The following is a 20,846-nucleotide window of genomic DNA, read 5'->3' on the forward strand; positions in this document are numbered from 1 at the left end:
TCCAGACGCTTCAATCCCTCATGTTTCATCTGAAAACGGCTCGTTTTGTTTGCCGTTTGTATCGTTCTGTAATTCACTGTATAATGTCTGCTTCATTAGACCTGGAGCTCCACTTTTCCCTTCACACCTTTGCTTCTGTTCAACATTCAGACTTTAAACACATTTAAACCAATAAAGGTTTAAATCTGAAGCTTCCACAGAGACAATGTTTATGAAGTGTTTTATTCATGACATTTTGATGACAGTCATTTATGAACCGCTGCACTTTGTCTCTGGATTGGTTTAATTTATTATGATGATAATATCACTGTTTATAATGTTAGAGTAGTAATAATTATACCAGGTCTAAACCAGGAGTAAACCAGGAGTAAACCGGGTCTAAACCGGGTCTAAACAGGGTCTAAACCGGGCCTAAACCGGGCCTAAACCGGGACTAAACCGGGACTAAACCGGGTCTAAAGCGGGTCTAAAGCGGGTCTAAAGCGGGCCTAAAGCGGGCCTAAAGCGGGTCTAAAGCGGGTCTAAAGCGGGCCTAAAGCGGGCCTAAAGCGGGCCTAAAGCGGGCCTAAAGCGGGCCTAAAGCGGGTCTAAAGCGGGTCTAAAGCGGGCCTAAAGCGGGCCTAAAGCGGGCCTAAAGCGGGCCTAAAGCGGGCCTAAAGCGGGCCTAAAGCGGGTCTAAAGCGGGTCTAAAGCGGGCCTAAAGCGGGCCTAAAGCGGGCCTAAAGCGGGCCTAAAGCGGGCCTAAAGCGGGCCTAAAGCGGGTCTAAAGCGGGCCTAAAGCGGGCCTAAAGCGGGTCTAAAGCGGGTCTAAAGCGGGCCTAAAGCGGGTCTAAAGCGGGTCTAAAGCGGGTCTAAACCAGGTCTAACCTCTGTTTCAGATGGAGCGGGGCGTGTACATGGTGCAGGGCGAGGTGGGGCTGGTGGTTGGAGCCATCAAGAGGAACTCTCGCTGGAACACTCACACTCCTCTGGTCAGAACAAGAACCTGATGTTTCTCAATATCGTAAAAACTGTCAAGCAACATATTTGTGCTCTTTTGGTTTTAGTCCATGAAACATATGTATAATTTGAATGTGATAAATGTTTGTTTCTTCTCTGGTTTGAGGTTCTGGGACTGAAACTCGTCCAGAGATGTTTAGACTGGATGGTTCTTGTCAAGTGAAACATCTACTTCCAGTCATTGTTGTAGTCGTTTTGATTCTTTTCTCTAGTGTGTTTGTTTCACGCCTCCTCTCTGTCTCAGGATGAAGAGCAGGACCCGCTCCTCAACAGCTTCGCTCAGCTCAAAGACCTGCTCAACCACATCAAAGGTGCTCCACTCACACACGTGACGCTCGTCCTGGAGTTCTGAACAAACCAGACACACTTTCCCAACAGAAGTCACTCCGAACATGTTCAGGTTCTCCTCTGGGAGGAACCAAAGGAACCTTCTCTTTCCCATTTACTTTTACTATAACCAGTAGCTTCCTGAATCATCAATATGTTTATATAATTTACATATTATTCCTTTTGAAAGTTCTGCTTCATAACCTTTGATACACATCTCAGTCAGAGGTTATAAAGGTCATAACTCTTTATTTGTAAAAAAACTATGACAGTCCTGTTTCTCTTTCCACATCTCAAAGCTTTTCATGTGATTCTCGTTTACATCTGGTGAAAAACCTTTAGACCTTTTGTCCTCCAGACCTTGAGTCTCAGCTCAGTTCTATTTGGTACAAAACCTTTGGTCATAAAGTTTTACCAGTTTAAGATTGTGACATGTGTGTTTAGTTTGTTCTGATCAGCTCCTTCCATGTCGTAAGAACAGATTTGAGCCAGGGATTCTTCACTTCCTCCTCATGACTCAAGCGTCTGTCATCTGCAGTAAGAACTGTACAGGAACCCCCGGCACCACATGACTCTCAGTATAAGACCTGTACAGGAACCCCCGGCACCACATGACTCTCAGTATAAGACCTGTACAGGAACCCCCGGCACCACATGACTCTCAGTATAAGACCTGTACAGGAACCTCCGGCACCACATGACTCTCAGTATAAGACCTGTACAGGAACCCTCAGGCACCACATGACTCTCAGTATAAGACCTGTACAGGAACCCTCAGGCACCACATGACTCTCAGTATAAGACCTGTACAGGAACCCCCGGCACCACATGACTCTCAGTATAAGACCTGTACAGGAACCTCCGGCACCACATGACTCTCAGTATAAGACCTGTACAGGAACCCTCAGGCACCACATGACTCTCAGTATAAGACCTGTACAGGAACCCTCAGGCACCACATGACTCTCAGTATAAGACCTGTACAGGAACCTCAGGCACCACATGACTCTCAGTATAACACCATTGAGCACAACGTTCTGGATCACACCAGCAACGCTCTCATTTCACCCATGTGGGACAATAAAGGAATATCTTATCTTATCTTATAAAGTACTTTTAAGTTAAAATGCTTTGTTTGTCCCACAATGGGGGACAACACCACGGCCGCAGGTACCGTGGTGTTGTCCGCTCACGCTGCCTGCTGCGCTCGGCTGGAGGGGGCGCAGAGTGGCGTGATATGCCGCTCCTAAGTGGAGGAGTGTGACCATGTTGGCTTTCTATATGGAGGGAAATTTGTTGGTGTCCCACCGCCATCGTCAAACCTCAGCTCAGCGAGAAGACTGGAGTCGTGAAGAAACGTGGGACTTTGAGCTCCTCTGACATGTTCATATACTTCCCACTCTTCATCCGTCACAACAAAATCTTTAACCACGAGTCTGAGAGAACGCTGGAGATAAAAGAAACCTGAGGACGGGGACGAGGACGAAGACGGGGACGAGGACTCCTCTTCTCCACAAGCTCCTCCTCTGCTCCACAAGCTCCTCCTCTGCTCCACAAGCTGCTCCACAAGCTCCTCCTCTGCTCCACAAGCTCCTCCTCTGCTCCACAAGCTCCTCCTCTTCTCTACAAGCTCCTCCTCTGCTCAACAAGCTCCTCCTCTGCTCAACAAGCTCCTCCTCTTCTCCACAAGCTCCTCCTCTGCTCCACAAGCTCCTCCTCTTCTCCACAAGCTCCTCCTCTGCTCAACAAGCTCCTCCTCTTCTCCACAAGCTCCTCCTCTTCTCCACAAGCTCCTCCTCTGCTCCACAAGCTCCTCCTCTGCTCCTCACATTCTGGTTTTATTGTTAAAGAAGAACTAAAAGATGCAACAAAACAGAACGAAACCAGTTCAAACAGATCTAAACCTGCCAATGAGGAGACATGAGGAATGTGAAGTCTCTGTCCTCTCTCCTCAGTCCTCTCTCCTCAGTCCTCTCTCCTCTGTCCTCTCTCCTCAGTCCTCTCTCCTCTGTCCTCTCTCCTCAGTCCTCTCTCCTCAGTCCTCTCTCCTCAGTCCTCTCTCCTCAGTCCTCTCTCCTCTCTCCTCTCTCCTCTCTCCTCAGTCCTCTCTCCTCTGTCCTCTCTCCTCAGTCCTCTCTCCTCTGTCCTCTCTCCTCAGTCCTCTCTCCTCTGTCCTCTCTCCTCAGTCCTCTCTCCTCAGTCCTCTCTCCTCAGTCCTCTCTCCTCAGTCCTCTCTCCTCTCTCCTCTCTCCTCTCTCCTCAGTCCTCTCTCCTCAGTCCTCTCTCCTCAGTCCTCTCTCCTCAGTCCTCTCTCCTCTCTCCTCTCTCCTCTCTCCTCTCTCCTCAGTCCTCTCTCCTCAGTCCTCTCTCCTTCTCTCCTCAGTCCTCTCTCCTCTGTCCTCTCTCCTCAGTCCTCTCTCCTCAGTCCTCTCTCCTCAGTCCTCTCTCCTCAGTCCTCTCTCCTCAGTCCTCTCTCCTTAGTCCTCTCTCCTCAGTCCTCTCTCCTCTCTCCTCAGTCCTCTCTCCTCTCTCCTCTCTCCTCAGTCCTCTCTCCTCAGTCCTCTCTCCTTCTCTCCTCAGTCCTCTCTCCTCTGTCTTCTCTCCTCAGTCCTCTCTCCTCAGTCCTCTCCTCAGTCCTCTCTCCTCAGTCCTTCTCTCCTCAGTCCTTCTCTCCTCAGTCCTCTCTCCTCTGTCCTCTCTCCTCTGTCCTCTCTCCTCAGTCCTTCTCTCCTCAGTCCTCTCTCCTCTGTCCTTTCTCCTCACTCCTTCTCTCCTCAGTCCTTCTCTCCTCAATCCTTCTCTCCTCAGTCCTTCTGTCCTCTCTCCTCAGTCCTCTCTCCTCAGTCCGCTCTCCTCAGTCCTCTCTCCTCAGTCCTCTCTCCTCAGTCCTATCTCCTCAGTCCTCTCTCCTCAGTCCGCTCTCCTCAGTCCTCTCTCCTCAGTCCTCTCTCCTCAGTCCTATCTCCTCAGTCCTTCTTTCCTCAGTCCTTCTGTCCTCTCTCCTCAGTCCTCTCTCCTTAGTCCTCTCTCCTTAGTCCTCTCTCCTTAGTCCTCTCTCCTTAGTCCTCTCTCCTCAGTCCTCTCTCCTCTCTCCTCAGTCCTCTCTCCTCTCTCCTCAGTCCTCTCTCCTCTCTCCTCAGTCCTCTCTCCTCTCTCCTCTCTCCTCTCTCCTCAGTACTTCTCTCCTCAGTCCTCTCTCCTTCTCTCCTCAGTCCTCTCTCCTCAGTCCTCTCTCCTCAGTCCTCTCTCCTCAGTCCTCTCTCCTCAGTCCTCTCTCCTCTCTCCTCAGTCCTCTCTCCTCAGTCCTTTCTCCTCAGTCCTCTCTCCTTCTCTCCTCAGTCCTCTCTCCTCTCTCCTTCTCTCCTCAGTCCTCTCTCCTCAGTCCTTCTCTCCTCAGTCCTTCTCTCCTCAGTCCTTCTCTCCTCAGTCCTCTCTCCTCAGTCCTTCTCTCCTCAGTCCTTCTCTCCTCAGTCCTTCTCTCCTCAGTCCTTCTCTCCTCAGTCCTTCTCTCCTCAGTCCTCTCTCCTCAGTCCTTCTCTCCTCAGTCCTTCTCTCCTCAGTCCTTCTCTCCTCAGTCCTTCTGTCCTCTCTCCTCAGTCCTCTCTCCTCAGTCCTCTCTCCTCAGTCCGCTCTCCTCAGTCCGCTCTCCTCAGTCCTCTCTCCTCAGTCCTATCTCCTCAGTCCTTCTTTCCTCAGTCCTTCTGTCCTCTCTCCTCAGTCCTCTCTCCTCAGTCCTCTCTCCTCAGTCCTCTCTCCTCAGTCCTCTCTCCTCAGTCCTCTCTCCTCTCTCCTCAGTCCTCTCTCCTCAGTCCTCTCTCCTCTCTCCTCTCTCCTCTCTCCTCTCTCCTCAGTCCTCTCTCCTCAGTCCTCTCTCCTTCTCTCCTCAGTCCTCTCTCCTCAGTCCTATCTCCTCAGTCCTTCTTTCCTCAGTCCTTCTGTCCTCTCTCCTCAGTCCTCTCTCCTCAGTCCTCTCTCCTTAGTCCTCTCTCCTCAGTCCTCTCTCCTCTCTCCTCAGTCCTCTCTCCTCAGTCCTCTCTCCTCTCTCCTCTCTCCTCTCTCCTCAGTCCTCTCTCCTCAGTCCTCTCTCCTTCTCTCCTCAGTCCTCTCTCCTCAGTCCTCTCTCCTCAGTCCTCTCTCCTCAGTCCTCAGTCCTCAGTCCTCTCTCCTCTCTCCTCTCTCCTCAGTCCTCTCTCCTCAGTCCTTTCTCCTCAGTCCTCTCTCCTTCTCTCCTCAGTCCTCTCTCCTCTCTCCTTCTCTCCTCAGTCCTCTCTCCTCAGTACTTCTCTCCTCAGTCCTTCTCTCCTCAGTCCTTCTCTCCTCAGTCCTTCTCTCCTCAGTCCTTCTCTCCTCAGTCCTTCTCTCCTCAGTCCTTCTCTCCTCAGTCCTCTCTCCTCAGTCCTCTCTCCTCAGTCCTTCTCTCCTCAGTCCTTCTCTCCTCAGTCCTTCTCTCCTCAGTCCTCTCTCCTCAGTCATTCTCTCCTCAGTCCTTCTCTCCTCAGTCCTTCTCTCCTCAGTCCTTCTGTCCTCTCTCCTCAGTCCTCTCTCCTCAGTCCTTCTCTCCTCAGTCCTTCTCTCCTCAGTCCTTCTGTCCGCTCTCCTCAGTCCTCTCTCCTCAGTCCTCTCTCCTCAGTCCTATCTCCTCATTCCTATCTCCTCATTCCTATCTCCTCAGTCCTTCTTTCCTCAGTCCTTCTGTCCTCTCTCCTCAGTCCTCTCTCCTTAGTCCTCTCTCCTCAGTCCTCTCTCCTCTCTCCTCAGTTCTCTCTCCTCTCTCCTCAGTCCTCTCTCCTCTCTCCTCAGTCCTCTCTCCTCTCTCCTCTCTCCTCTCTCCTCAGTCCTCTCTCCTCAGTCCTCTCTCCTTCTCTCCTCAGTCCTCTCTCCTCAGTCCTCTCTCCTCAGTCCTCTCTCCTCAGTCCTCTCTCCTCTCTCCTCTCTCCTCTCTCCTCAGTCCTCTCTCCTCAGTCCTTTCTCCTCAGTCCTCTCTCCTTCTCTCCTCAGTCCTCTCTCCTCTCTCCTTCTCTCCTCAGTCCTCTCTCCTCAGTACTTCTCTCCTCAGTCCTCTCTCCTTCTCTCCTCAGTCCTCTCTCCTCAGTCCTTCTCTCCTCAGTCCTTCTCTCCTCAGTCCTTCTCTCCTCAGTCCTCTCTCCTTAGTCCTTCTCTCCTCAGTCCTTCTCTCCTCAGTCCTTCTCTCCTCAGTCCTTCTCTCCTCAGTCCTCTCTCCTCAGTCCTTCTCTCCTCAGTCCTTCTCTCCTCAGTCCTTCTCTCCTCAGTCCTTCTCTCCTCTCTCCTTCTCTCCTCAGTCCTCTCTCCTCAGTACTTCTCTCCTCAGTCCTCTCTCCTTCTCTCCTCAGTCCTCTCTCCTCAGTCCTTCTCTCCTCAGTCCTTCTCTCCTCAGTCCTTCTCTCCTCAGTCCTCTCTCCTCAGTCCTCTCTCCTCAGTCCTTCTCTCCTCAGTCCTTCTCTCCTCAGTCCTTCTCTCCTCAGTCCTCTCTCCTCAGTCCTTCTCTCCTCAGTCCTTCTCTCCTCAGTCCTCTCTCCTCAGTCCTCTCTCCTCAGTCCTTCTCTCCTCAGTCCTTCTCTCCTCAGTCCTTCTCTCCTCAGTCCTCTCTCCTCAGTCCTTCTCTCCTCAGTCCTTCTCTCCTCAGTCCTTCTCTCCTCAGTCCTTCTGTCCTCTCTCCTCAGTCCTTCTCTCCTCAGTCCTTCTCTCCTCAGTCCTTCTGTCCGCTCTCCTCAGTCCTCTCTCCTCAGTCCTCTCTCCTCAGTCCTCTCTCCTCAGTCCTCTCTCCTCAGTCCTATCTCCTCATTCCTATCTCCTCATTCCTATCTCCTCAGTCCTTCTTTCCTCAGTCCTTCTGTCCTCTCTCCTCAGTCCTCTCTCCTTAGTCCTCTCTCCTCAGTCCTCTCTCCTCTCTCCTCTCTCCTCAGTTCTCTCTCCTCTCTCCTCAGTCCTCTCTCCTCTCTCCTCAGTCCTCTCTCCTCTCTCCTCTCTCCTCTCTCCTCAGTCCTCTCTCCTCAGTCCTCTCTCCTTCTCTCCTCAGTCCTCTCTCCTCAGTCCTCTCTCCTCAGTCCTCTCTCCTCAGTCCTCTCTCCTCTCTCCTCTCTCCTCTCTCCTCAGTCCTCTCTCCTCAGTCCTTTCTCCTCAGTCCTCTCTCCTTCTCTCCTCAGTCCTCTCTCCTCTCTCCTTCTCTCCTCAGTCCTCTCTCCTCAGTACTTCTCTCCTCAGTCCTCTCTCCTTCTCTCCTCAGTCCTCTCTCCTCAGTCCTTCTCTCCTCAGTCCTTCTCTCCTCAGTCCTTCTCTCCTCAGTCCTCTCTCCTTAGTCCTTCTCTCCTCAGTCCTTCTCTCCTCAGTCCTTCTCTCCTCAGTCCTTCTCTCCTCAGTCCTCTCTCCTCAGTCCTTCTCTCCTCAGTCCTCTCTCCTCAGTCCTTCTCTCCTCAGTCCTTCTCTCCTCAGTCCTTCTCTCCTCAGTCCTTCTCTCCTCAGTCCTTCTCTCCTCAGTCCTTCTCTCCTCAGTCCTTCTCTCCTCAGTCCTTCTCTCCTCAGTCCTTCTCTCCTCTCTCCTTCTCTCCTCAGTCCTCTCTCCTCAGTACTTCTCTCCTCAGTCCTCTCTCCTTCTCTCCTCAGTCCTCTCTCCTCAGTCCTTCTCTCCTCAGTCCTTCTCTCCTCAGTCCTTCTCTCCTCAGTCCTCTCTCCTCAGTCCTCTCTCCTCAGTCCTTCTCTCCTCAGTCCTTCTCTCCTCAGTCCTTCTCTCCTCAGTCCTCTCTCCTCAGTCCTTCTCTCCTCAGTCCTTCTCTCCTCAGTCCTTCTCTCCTCAGTCCTTCTCTCCTCAGTCCTTTCACCTCAGTCCTCTCTCCTTCTCTCCTCAGTCCTCTCTCCTCTCTCCTTCTCTCCTCAGTCCTCTCTCCTCAGTACTTCTCTCCTCAGTCCTCTCTCCTTCTCTCCTCAGTCCTCTCTCCTCAGTCCTTCTCTCCTCAGTCCTTCTCTCCTCAGTCCTTCTCTCCTTAGTCCTTCTCTCCTCAGTCCTTCTCTCCTCAGTCCTTCTCTCCTCAGTCCTTCTCTCCTCAGTCCTCTCTCCTCAGTCCTTCTCTCCTCAGTCCTTCTCTCCTCAGTCCTTCTCTCCTCAGTCCTTCTCTCCTCAGTCCTTCTCTCCTCAGTCCTTCTCTCCTCAGTCCTTCTCTCCTCAGTCCTTCTCTCCTCTCTCCTTCTCTCCTCAGTCCTCTCTCCTCAGTACTTCTCTCCTCAGTCCTCTCTCCTTCTCTCCTCAGTCCTCTCTCCTCAGTCCTTCTCTCCTCAGTCCTTCTCTCCTCAGTCCTTCTCTCCTCAGTCCTCTCTCCTCAGTCCTCTCTCCTCAGTCCTTCTCTCCTCAGTCCTTCTCTCCTCAGTCCTTCTCTCCTCAGTCCTCTCTCCTCAGTCCTTCTCTCCTCAGTCCTTCTCTCCTCAGTCCTTCTCTCCTCAGTCCTTTTTTCCCCTCAATGTTTTTTCTCCACAGTTTGATGGACAGTGGCAGGTGTAGGCCCTGTTTTCCTGCTCTTCCCCTCCCCCTCTCTCATCTCTCTCGCTCCCCCTCTCTCATTCTCTCTCTCCCCTCTCTCTCTCCCCTTCTTCTCTCTCTTTTCTCTCTCCCCCCTCTCTCATTCTGTCTCTCTTCTCTCTCCCTCGCTTCCCCCTTCCCCCTTCCTCTCTCTCCTCTCTCTTCTCTCTCTCCCCCTCTCTTTCTCTTCTCTCTGCTCTCTCTCTTCCCTTCCTTTCTCTCCCCCCTCTCTCTCTCCCCTCTCTCTGCTCTCCCCCCTTCCTCTCACTCCTCTCTCTCTTCTCTCTCTTGTTTCTGTCTCTTCCTTGCTCACTCTCTCCTCTCTCTCCCTCGCTCTCTTGCTCTCTCTCTCGCCCTCTCTCTCCTCTCTCTCCCTCGTTCTCCGGACGTGTCCTGATTTGGCTGTTCTCACTGTCTGTCACGGAGAGATGGATGAGTCTGGGAACGGAAGCGTTTCAGAACATTTCCTCTCGATGTTCTGGACCATTCTCTCGTTTAAAATCTTGTTTACACCTGTGCATTTGCACACGCGTGTCACAGAAGCACTCAGACTCCAGTGTGGACCAGAAAAAGTGCTTCCAGAAGCTTCTACAACGTAAACAGATGTGTCATTGTTCCTCACAAGGATCTTCAGTGTGTCATTGTTCCTCACAAGGATCTTCAGAGTGTCATTGTTCCTCACACAGATCTTCAGAGTGTCATTGTTCCTCACACAGATCTTCAGTGTCATTGTTCCTCACACAGATCTTCAGAGTGTCATTGTTCCTCACACAGATCTTCAGTGTGTCATTGTTCCTCACACAGATCTTCAGAGTGTCATTGTTCCTCACACAGATCTTCAGTGTCATTGTTCCTCACACAGATCTTCAGTGTCATTGTTCCTCACACAGATCTTCAGTGTCATTGTTCCTCACACAGATCTTCAGAGTGTCATTGTTCCTCACACAGATCTTCAGTGTGTCATTGTTCCTCACACAGATCTTCAGAGTGTCATTGTTCCTCACACAGATCTTCAGTGTCATTGTTCCTCACACAGATCTTCAGTGTCATTGTTCCTCACACAGATCTTCAGTGTCATTGTTCCTCACACGGATCTTCAGTGTCATTGTTCCTCACACGGATCTTCAGTGTGTCATTGTTCCTCACACGGATCTTCAGTGTCATTGTTCCTCACACAGATCTTCAGTGTCATTGTTCCTCACACGGATCTTCAGTGTGTCATTGTTCCTCACACAGATCTTCAGTGTGTCATTGTTCCTCACACGGATCTTCAGTGTGTCATTGTTCCTCACACGGATCTTCAGCGTGTCATTGTTCCTCACAGATCTTCAGTCTGTCATTGTTCCTCACACAGATCTTCAGTGTGTCATTGTTCCTCACATGGATCTTCAGTGTGTCATTGTTCCTCACACGGATCTTCAGTCTGTCATTGTTCCTCACACGGATCTTCAGTGTGTCATTGTTCCTCACACAGATCTTCAGTCTGTCATTGTTCCTCACACAGATCTTCAGCGTGTCATTGTTCCTCACATGGATCTTCAGTGTGTCAGTGTTCCTCACACGGATCTTCAGCGTGTCATTGTTCCTCACAGATCTTCAGAGTGTCATTGTTCCTCACACAGATCTTCAGTCTGTCATTGTTCCTCACACAGATCTTCAGCGTGTCATTGTTCCTCACATGGATCTTCAGTGTGTCATTGTTCCTCACACGGATCTTCAGCGTGTCATTGTTCCTCACAGATCTTCAGAGTGTCAGTGTTCCTCACACAGATCTTCAGTGTGTCATTGTTCCTCACACGGATCTTCAGCGTGTCATTGTTCCTCACAGATCTTCAGTGTGTCATTGTTCCTCACACAGATCTTCAGTGTCATTGTTCCTCACACAGATCTTCAGTGTCATTGTTCCTCACACATATCTTCAGTGTGTCATTGTTCCTCACACAGATCTTCAGTGTGTCATTGTTCCTCACACAGATCTTCAGTGTGTCATTGTTCCTCACACAGATCTTCAGCGTGTCATTGTTCCTCACACAGATCTTCAGCGTGTCATTGTTCCTCACACAGATCTTCAGTGTCATTGTTCCTCACACAGATCTTCAGTGTCATTGTTCCTCACACAGATCTTCAGTGTGTCATTGTTCCTTACACAGATCTTCAGCGTGTCATTGTTCCTCACACAGATCTTCAGTGTGTCATTGTTCCTCACACAGATCTTCAGTGTCATTGTCCCTCACACAGATCTTCAGCGTGTCATTGTTCCTCACACAGATCTTCAGCGTGTCATTGTTCCTCACACAGATCTTCAGCGTGTCATTGTTCCTCACACAGATCTTCAGCGTGTCATTGTTCCTCACACAGATCTTCAGCGTGTCATTGTTCCTCACACAGATCTTCAGTGTGTCATTGTTCCTCACACAGATCTTCAGTGTCATTGTTCCTCACACAGATCTTCAGCGTGTCATTGTTCCTCACACAGATCTTCAGTGTGTCATTGTTCCTCACACAGATCTTCAGTGTCATTGTTCCTCACACAGATCTTCAGTGGGTCATTGTTCCTCACACAGATCTTCAGTGTGTCATTGTTCCTCACACAGATCTTCAGCGTGTCATTGTTCCTCACACAGATCTTCAGAGTGTCATTGTTCCTCACACAGATCTTCAGTGTCATTGTTCCTCACACAGATCTTCAGCGTGTCATTGTTCCTCACACAGATCTTCAGTGGGTCATTGTTCCTCACACAGATCTTCAGTGTGTCATTGTTCCTCACACAGATCTTCAGTGTCATTGTTCCTCACACAGATCTTCAGTGGGTCATTGTTCCTCACACAGATCTTCAGTGTGTCATTGTTCCTCACACAGATCTTCAGTGAGTCATTGTTCCTCACACATTAGTTTCTGCAGATGTTTTCTCTAACGCACCGGCATCTTGTCCATGACCACGGGATTCGTCTTTAGCCGTTTGTCCAATAGGAGGAGAGGAGCCGTTTGTCCAATAGGAGGAGAGGAGCTGTTTGTCCAATAGGAGGAGAGGAGCCGTTTGTCCAATAGGAGGCAGGCAGTGTATGTTATGAAATGTAAGATCTCCATGGAGACGAGCAGGATCCTTTACCCAAAAGTCAGCCCTTCTTTGGGGAGCGTTGTGGTGCTTTCAAACTGCCTTTATTTCGGTCTATTGTTTGTGACCAAAATGTCCCGTGTTGGGGCTTTAGCGGCTTTAGGGCATCTGACGTAAAAGGCCCTTTACAGAACCATGAGAGAAAACAGCAGCTGAGACTTTGTATTCATCAAGTTTGCTCTCATATTTGTTTCATCGTCTGAAATTCTTCATCAACTCAAAAGACAAGACAAAAACGACCACAGATGTATTTATTTATGTTTATTTATGTTTCATATTTATTCATGGCACCTCCAACATAACGTGTTATAATATGACTGGAAGCTTCAACAGGGGCAGGACTAAAGCAGCATGTGGGCCGCATGTGGGCCGCATGTGGGCCGCATGTGGGCCGCAAGATACCGCCAAGCTCTAAGAGAACCGCAGGCATTTTAGGGTGATGCTTCGCGCGTGTCCCGGTGATGCTTCGCGCGTGTCCCGGTGATGCTTCGCGCGTGTCCCGGTGATGCTTCGCGCGTGTCCCGGTGATGCTTCGCGCGTGTCCCGGTGATGCTTCGCGCGTGTCCCGGTGATGCTTCGCGCGTGTCCCGGTGATGCTTCGCGCGTGTCCCGGTGATGCTTCGCGCGTGTCCCGGTGATGCTTCGCGCGTGTCCCGGTGATGCTTCGCGCGTGTCCCGGTGATGCTTCGCGCGTGTCCCGGTGATGCTTCGCGCGTGTCCCGGTGATGCTTCGCGCGTGTCCCGGTGATGCTTCGCGCGTGTCCCGGTGATGCTTCGCGCGTGTCCCGGTGATGCTTCGCGCGTGTCCCGGTGATGCTTCGCGCGTGTCCCGGTGATGCTTCGCGCGTGTCCCGGTGATGCTTCGCGCGTGTCCCGGTGATGCTTCGCGCGTGTCCCGGTGATGCTTCGCGCGTGTCCCGGTGATGCTTCGCGCGTGTCCCGGTGATGCTTCGCGCGTGTCCCGGTGATGCTTCGCGCGTGTCCCGGTGATGCTTCGCGCGTGTCCCGGTGATGCCCCGGTGATGCTTCGCGCGCGTCCCGGTGATGCCCCGGTGATGCTTCGCGCGCGTCCCGGTGATGCCCCGGTGATGCTTCGCGCGCGTCCCGGTGATGCCCCGGTGATGCTTCGCGCGCGTCCCGGTGATGCCCCGGTGATGCTTCGCGCGCGTCCCGGTGATGCCCCGGTGATGCGTCGCGCGCGTCCCGGTGATGCCCCGGTGATGCCCCGGTGATGCCCCGGTGATGCTTCGCGCGCGTCCCGGTGATGCGTCGCGGTGATCTGTCCCCGTGTTTGAATTGAGTCCTCGTTGTTTTGACAGCTCTGATCTGCACTTAGCGGCTCGCCCTCAAATCTCTCGCTGTTGAATTATTCCGTCTCCGCTCCGTATCCTCATCTCTCGTCTATCTATCTTTGTCTTTGCTTGGGATTTCTGCTTCGCGGCTCTGTCAAATCCCTTTATTTTTTATTCATGGGCTCCCCCTCTCCCCAGACGCCTCCCGCCGTGGCCTTTGATTGGCAGGTGCCGGTTCGGAGGCTCTAATTGAGAGGGCGAAGGCGGAGAGGAGGATTACGGCCGGCGTTCGTTACCTTTGTGTGGTCGGCTGTTACTGAACGGCAGATCCCTGAAGAAGGCAGCGCTGCACACGCTCAGATCAATGTGTTTATTGTGCAGTGTTTTCTGCAGCGAAGAGACTCGAAGAGACTCAAGAGCAAAGAGAGGGAAGAGACTCGAGAGGGAAGAGACTCGAGAGAGGGAAGAGACTCGAGAGAGGGAAGAGACTCGAGAGAGGGAAGAGACTCGAGAGAGGGAAGAGACTCGAGAGAGAGGGAAGAGACTCGAGAGAGGGAAGAGACTCGAGAGAGGGAAGAGACTCGAGAGAGGGAAGAGACTCGAGAGAGAGGGAAGAGACTCGAGAGAGGGAAGAGACTCGAGAGAGAGGGAAGAGACTCGAGAGAGGGAAGAGACTCGAGAGAGGGAAGAGACTCGAGAGAGGGAAGAGACTCGAGAGAGGGAAGAGACTCGAGAGAGGGAAGAGACTCGAGAGAGGGAAGAGACTCGAGAGAGGGAAGAGACTCGAGAGAGGGAAGAGACTCGAGAGAGGGAAGAGACTCGAGAGAGGGAAGAGACTCGAGAGAGGGAAGAGACTCGAGAGAGGGAAGAGACTCGAGAGAGGGAAGAGACTCGAGAGAGAGGGAAGAGACTCGAGAGAGGGAAGAGACTCGAGAGAGGGAAGAGACTCGAGAGAGGGAAGAGACTCGAGAGAGGGAAGAGACTCGAGAGGGAAGAGACTCGAGAGGGAAGAGACTCGAGAGAGGGAAGAGACTCGAGAGAGGGAAGAGACTCGAGAGAGGGAAGAGACTCGAGAGAGGGAAGAGACTCGAGAGAGGGAAGAGACTCGAGAGAGGGAAGAGACTCGAGAGGGAAGAGACTCGAGAGAGGGAAGAGACTCGAGAGAGGGAAGAGACTCGAGAGAGGAAAGAGACTCGAGAGAGGAAAGAGACTCGAGAGAGGAAAGAGACTCGAGAGAGGAAAGAGACTCCAGAGAGGAAAGAGACTCGAGAGAGGAAAGAGACTCGAGAGAGGAAAGAGACTCGAGAGAGAGTGAAAGTGGAAAGACAATCAAACTTATCTCATCTTACAATAGAATAAATAAAGAAGGTGAAAGGAGACAAACCCTGGGCTTCAGTGCGTCTGCTGGTGCAGGCCTCGCTCCCTCTGCTGGTGCAGGCCTCGCTCCCTCTGCTGGTGCAGGCCTCGCTCCCTCTGCTGGTGCAGGCCTCGCTCCCTCTGCTGGTGCAGGCCTCGCTCCCTCTGCTGGTGCAGGCCTCGCTCCCTCTGCTGGTGCAGGCCTCGCTCCCTCTGCTGGTGCAGGCCTCGCTCCCTCTGCTGGTGCAGGCCTCGCTCCCTCTGCTGGTGCAGGCCTCGCGCCCTCTGCTGGTGCAGGCCTCGCTCCCTCTGCTGGTGCAGGCCTCGCTCCCTCTGCTGGTGCAGGCCTCGCTCCCTCTGCTGGTGCAGGCCTCGCTCCCTCTGCTGGTGCAGGCCTCGCTCCCTCTGCTGGTGCAGGCCTCGCTCCCTCTGCTGGTGCAGGCCTCGCTCCCTCTGCTGGTGCAGGCCTCGCTCCCTCTGCTGGTGCAGGCCTCGCTCCCTCTGCTGGTGCAGGCCTCGCTCCCTCTGCTGGTGCAGGCCTCGCTCCCTCTGCTGGTGCAGGCCTCGCTCCCTCTGCTGGTGCAGGCCTCGCTCCCTCTGCTGGTGCAGGCCTCGCTCCCTCTGCTGGTGCAGGCCTCGCGCCCTCTGCTGGTGCAGGCCTCGCTCCCTCTGCTGGTGCAGGCCTCGCGCCCTCTGCTGGCGGTTTTTGTGACACTTAAATAAGAGCCTTCTGAAGTAGCCGTTTACTGTATCTGAAGTATGTTTTAGTCTGTTTTTGTTTCCTTTCCGTGTGTAATCCACCACTGGAGACACTTTCACTAATTCTCTGCTTTTCTTTGTCGTCTGTCGTCGAACTCCTTCAGAGCGCTCGAGTTCAGACTGAGCCTCACAGCTGTGGAACACCAGCACCTGTCACTCCAGAACCACATCCAGGCTTTAGTCCTGCTTTAGTCCTGCTTTAGACCTGCTTTAGTCCTGCTTTAGTCCTGCTTTAGTCCTGCTTTAGTCCTGCTTTAGTCCTGCTTTAGTCCTGCTTTAGACCTGCTTTAGTCCTGCTTTAGACCTGCTTTAGTCCTGCTTTAGTCCTGCTTTAGCCCTGCTTTAGTCCTGCTTTAGACCTGCTTTAGTCCTGCTTTAGACCTGCTTTAGTCCTGCTTTAGTCCTGCTTTAGAGCTGCTTTAGTCCTGCTTTAGTCCTGCTTTAGACCTGCTTTAGTCCTGCTTTAGACCTGCTTCAGTCCTGCTTTAGTCCTGCTTTAGTCCTGCTTTAGACCTGCTTTAGACCTGCTTTAGTCCTGCTTTAGTCCTGCTTTAGTCCTGCTTTAGTCCTGCCTTAGTCCTGCCTTAGACCTGCTTTAGTCCTGCTTTAGACCTGCTTTAGACCTGCTTTAGTCCTGCTTTAGTCCTGCTTTAGACCTGCTTTAGCCCTGCTTTAGACCTGCTTTAGTCCTGCTTTAGACCTGCTTTAGACCTGCTTTAGTCCTGCTTTAGTCCTGCTTTAGCCCTGCTTTAGTCCTGCTTTAGTCCTGCTTTAGTCCTGCTTTAGTCCTGCTTTAGACCTGCTTTAGTCCTGCTTTAGTCCTGCTTTAGTCCTGCCTTAGACCTGCTTTAGCCCTGCCTTAGACCTGCTTTAGTCCTGCTTTAGACCTGCTTTAGACCTGCTTTAGTCCTGCTTTAGTCCTGCTTTAGCCCTTCTTTAGACCTGCTTTAGTCCTGGTTTAGACCTGCTTTAGTCCTGCTTTAGTCCTGCTTTAGTCCTGCTTTAGTCCTGCTTTAGTCCTGGTTTAGACCTGCTTTAGTCCTGCTTTAGTCCTGCTTTAGTCCTGGTTTAGACCTGCTTTAGTCCTGGTTTAGACCTGCTTTAGACCTGCTTTAGTCCTGCTTTAGTCCTGCTTTAGCCCTTCTTTAGACCTGCTTTAGTCCTGGTTTAGACCTGCTTTAGTCCTGCTTTAGTCCTGCTTTAGTCCTGCTTTAGTCCTGCTTTAGTCCTGCTTTAGTCCTGCTTTAGTCCTGGTTTAGACCTGCTTTAGTCCTGCTTTAGTCCTGCTTTAGTCCTGGTTTAGACCTGCTTTAGTCCTGGTTTAGACCTGCTTTAGACCTGCTTTAGCCCTGCTTTAGTCCTGCTTTAGCCCTGCTTTAGTCCTGCCCCTGTCGTAGCTCTTTTACTCCACATATCGGCCCCTCGTGCCCCCCCGGCCCCCCTTGTGCCCCCCTCGTGGCCCCCCTGTGTCACCCGATCCCCCTCATAAATCAGCCCGTGTTCTGTTGGCAGAAAGCAGCTGCTGGATTCCTCTGAGGGCCGAGCTCATAATTCATGTTCTCACACACTTATCTAAATGTGTGACCTCTGCATGAGGAAACTGACCGGAGCAGACCGGCACTGGCACTGGCACTGGCACCGGCACTGGCACCGGCACCGGCACCAGAACTGGCACCGGAACCGGAACTGGCACCGGAACTGGCACTGGCACCAGAACTGGCACCAGAACTGGCACCGGAACTGGCACTGGCACCAGAACTGGCACCAGAACTGGCACTGGCACCAGAACTGGCACCAGAACTGGCACTGGCACCAGAACTGGAACTGGCACCGGAACTGGCACTGGCACCAGAACTGGCACCAGAACTGGCACTGGCACCGGAACTGGCACTGGCACCAGAACTGGCACCGGCACTGGCACCAGAACTGGCACCGGAACTGGCACTGGCACCAGAACTGGCACCGGAACTGGCACTGGCACCAGAACTGGCACTGGCACCAGAACTGGCACCAGAACTGGCACCAGAACTGGCACTGGCACCAGAACTGGCACTGCCCAACAGGAGCAGCATTTAATTTTAACATTTAAAGTCAATTTGGAGAAAAAGTGATGGAAAATTTTGAAAAAATATGATGAAAAATTAACTTAATTAAAAGTTGTGATAGATTTGTGGAAGATATTTGGAAACTTGGAAGAGATGCGCTGAAAAATTTGAATGAAAGTTGTTTTGAAGAAATTGAGGATATTTGGAGAGATTTTTTTTGAAATATTAGAGGAAACTTGAAGGTACGGATGTGAAAATGTGTAGAAAAATTGGTAGAAAATGTTGCGAAAATGTGCACGAAAAAAAGGTGAATTGGTGCATAAACGATGTTAATGTTGGTGAGAGGAAACCTGATGGAAAATTTGAGGGGAAAAAACAGGTACATTTATGAAAATGTATGGAGGAACAGTTTGAATTTTTTTTTTTAAAACTGTTTTTGGTGATTTTTTTTTTAAATATTTGGATACGTGGAGAAAATTTTTACGGAAATTGGGTGGGAAAAATATGGAACATTTATGAAAGATTTGTGGAAAAAAAATCCACAAAATGACAAGTGGAATTTTTCTGTAAAATGTATGATAATGTATTGAAACATGTTTGGAAACTTCAATGAAATTTGCTGCAAAATTTTAAGGAAAGTTGGTGGAAAAATGTTGAACCGTTGGAAGAAAATTGTAAAAAAATAAATAAGTAAACTTGAATCTTTTTTTTTTTTGTGTAAATGTGTAAATTGGTGGATAATAAGGGTTAATGTGGGTGGAAATGTTTTGAAGAATTTAAGGAAAATCTGTGAAAGATTTATGAAAAAGGAAATATTTGATAATGTAGTGGAAAATATTTGGAATGTTAAATTTATGAAAATGTGTAAAATGTGTGGAAAAAATTGTGATAGAATTCGATGAAATTTTGAGGAAACTTTTGTGATAGTTTTGTGGAAATATTTGGAGGAAATTTGCTGGAAAATCTGAAGGAAAGTGGGAGGGGAAAACGTTAGAACAGTTGGAGGAAAATTATGTAAAATTAAGTGTGAAAATGATGGTAAACTTGGAGGAAAATGCGTAGAGAAATTGGTAAAGTTTAAATGATCACGAGCACAAATAAAAGTGACAAAATCTGTGATTACAACAACAACAACACAGTGACGTTCTCATCCCGGCTGGATCCGCCCTCGGGAATATCACCGTTAAATATCGGGAATGTTGTTTTGAAGAGATGCTAAATGTGAATACCCAGTTTTGACAAACATTTCACATTTGCCTTTTATGTTTTAACACATTGTAATCGGGAAATGTCTGTCACGCTCTCGCGATCGCTACCGTCTGTTTGTGTTTGGTGAGGGGTCTGATGGGAGGACGGGAGGGCATCTGTGCTATTCCAGCGCGAGCCGTCATTTAGACCAAAGCCGGGCTAGATTAAACCTGGATTAACTTGTGCTTGGGTTAATCCCTTAAACTCACACGCGCCGTCGTAAAGTGAACGGCGTCTCCGGAGAACGCTCGGATCTCCTCGTAAAAGCGGGCCTTGAACCCGGATCAGGACCGTGTCAGGACCGGATTATGCAGATGCGGCGCCGTGGACCGGACCAGGTCTGGAGCAGCTCCGTGACTCCCCGACGCTCTCGCCGGCGCTCGGCAGAAACCGTCGTGCATTTTAAAGTTTCACGTCTTCACGGCTCCAGGGGCCACAGACGCCCCGGGGCAGACAGGGGAAAGTGTGGTGGCCGATCTGCGCCTTTTCTGCCCCGCACACTCGCTCGCTCTGATATTGGGTTGATGTGGTAGAACATGAAGTCAGCCTGGCACATGTGCGACACACTCTGCCACTGAGCAGCACATAGGTCAGCCCGCGTTTAGCCCGCGCTTAGTCCATGTTTAGCCCGCGTTTAGTCCATATTTAACCCGCGTTTGGTCTGCGTTTAGCCCATGTTTAGCCCGTGTTTAGTCCGCGTTTAGCCCATATTTAGTCTGCCTTTAGCGCAGTGTTTAGCCCATGTTTAGCCAATGTTTAGCCAATGTTTAGTCAATGTTTAGTCCATGTTTAGTCCATGTTTAGCCCATGTTTAGCCCATGTTTAGCCCATGTTTAGTCTGCCTTTAGCGCAGTGTTTAGCCCATGTTTAGCCCATGTTTAGCCCATGTTTAGCCCATGTTTAGCCCTTGTTCAGCCCGTGTTCAGCCCGTGTTCAGCCCGTGTTCAGCCAATGTTCAGCCAATGTTCAGCCAATGTTCAGCCCGTGTTTAGCCCGTGTTTAGCCCGTGTTTAACCCGTGTTTACCCCTTGTTTACCCCTTGTTTTGCCCTTGTTTAGCCCTTGTTTAGCCCGTGTTTACCCCTTGTTTACCCCGTGTTTAGCCCTTGTTTAGTCCGCGTTTAGCCCATGTTTAGTCCACGTCTAGCCCATGTTTAGTCCACGTCTAGCCCATGTTTAGTCCGTGTTTAGCCCTTGTTTAGTCCGCGTTTAGCCCATGTTTAGTCCACGTCTAGCCCATGTTTAGTCCGTGTCTAGCCCATGTTTAGTCCGCGTTTAGCCCATATTTAGTCTGCGTTTAATAATAATAATAATAACTTTTATTTATATAGCGCAGTGACCCAAAGACGCTGAACATATATTAAAAAAGGGGGGGGGGGGGGGGGTATTTACAGACACGTACAATACACATTAATATACAGATAAAATGAACAAGACAGAAGAAGTAGAGAGAAAAAGATGGGGATGTAACAGGGGGTAGAAGAGTAGGCAATGGGGTAGAGGAGGCTAGGGGTAGGGGAGGTCATAGGCTTGGGTGAAGAGGTATGTTTTTAGGCGGGATTTGAATGTTGTGAGTGAGGGAGAGTGGGACAGGTTGGGGGAGGGAGTTCCAGAGTCGGGGTGCTGTTCGGGAGAATGCTCTGTCGCCAAAAGTTTTGAGTCGGGATGTTGGTGCAGTCAGGGTGAGAGAGGAGGAGGATCGGAGAGCTCGGGAGGGGCGGTGGGGGATGAGGAGGTCAGACAGGTAGGGGGGGGCAAGGTGGTGAAGAGCTTTGAAGGTGAGGAGGAGTATTTTAAAGTTTATGCGCTGCTTGATGGGGAGCCAATGGAGAGAGCGGAGAACGGGAGTGATGTGATCACGGGACCGGGTGTGGGTGAGGAGGCGGGTGTGGGTGAGGGGGCGGGTGTGGGTGAGGAGGCGGGTGTGGGTGAGGAGGCGGGTGTGGGTGAGGAGGAGGGTGTGGGTGAGGAGGAGGGTGTGGGTGAGGAGGAGGGTGTGGGTGAGGAGGCGGGTGTGGGTGAGGAGGAGGGTGTGGGTGAGGAGGCGGGTGTGGGTGAGGAGGAGGGTGTGGGTGAGGAGGAGGGTGTGGGTGAGGAGGCGGGTGTGGGTGAGGAGGCGGGTGTGGGTGAGGAGGCGGGTGTGGGTGAGGAGGCGGGTGTGGGTGAGGAGGCAGGCA

General features: G+C 51.3%; 1 protein-coding gene across 2 annotated transcripts in view; it reads left to right on the forward strand.

The window, feature by feature from the left end:
• Positions 1 to 878: 878 nt before the first annotated feature.
• Positions 879 to 20,846, forward strand: part of gbf1 (golgi brefeldin A resistant guanine nucleotide exchange factor 1) — a 105,655-nt gene continuing 85,687 nt past the window's right edge. For both annotated transcript variants that reach the window (XM_072437641.1, XM_072437642.1), the window contains exons 1-2: positions 879 to 971; positions 1,244 to 1,310. In XM_072437641.1, coding sequence (XP_072293742.1) covers positions 879 to 971; positions 1,244 to 1,310 — 160 coding nt within the window. The remainder of the gene's footprint in view (positions 972 to 1,243; positions 1,311 to 20,846) is intronic.

This window comes from Eucyclogobius newberryi, unplaced genomic scaffold, assembly GCF_026437365.1.
Source record: "Eucyclogobius newberryi isolate DKJ021-1_F unplaced genomic scaffold, fEucNew1.0.hap1 SCAF_8, whole genome shotgun sequence".
Classification (NCBI taxonomy): Eukaryota; Metazoa; Chordata; class Actinopteri; order Gobiiformes; family Gobiidae; genus Eucyclogobius; species Eucyclogobius newberryi.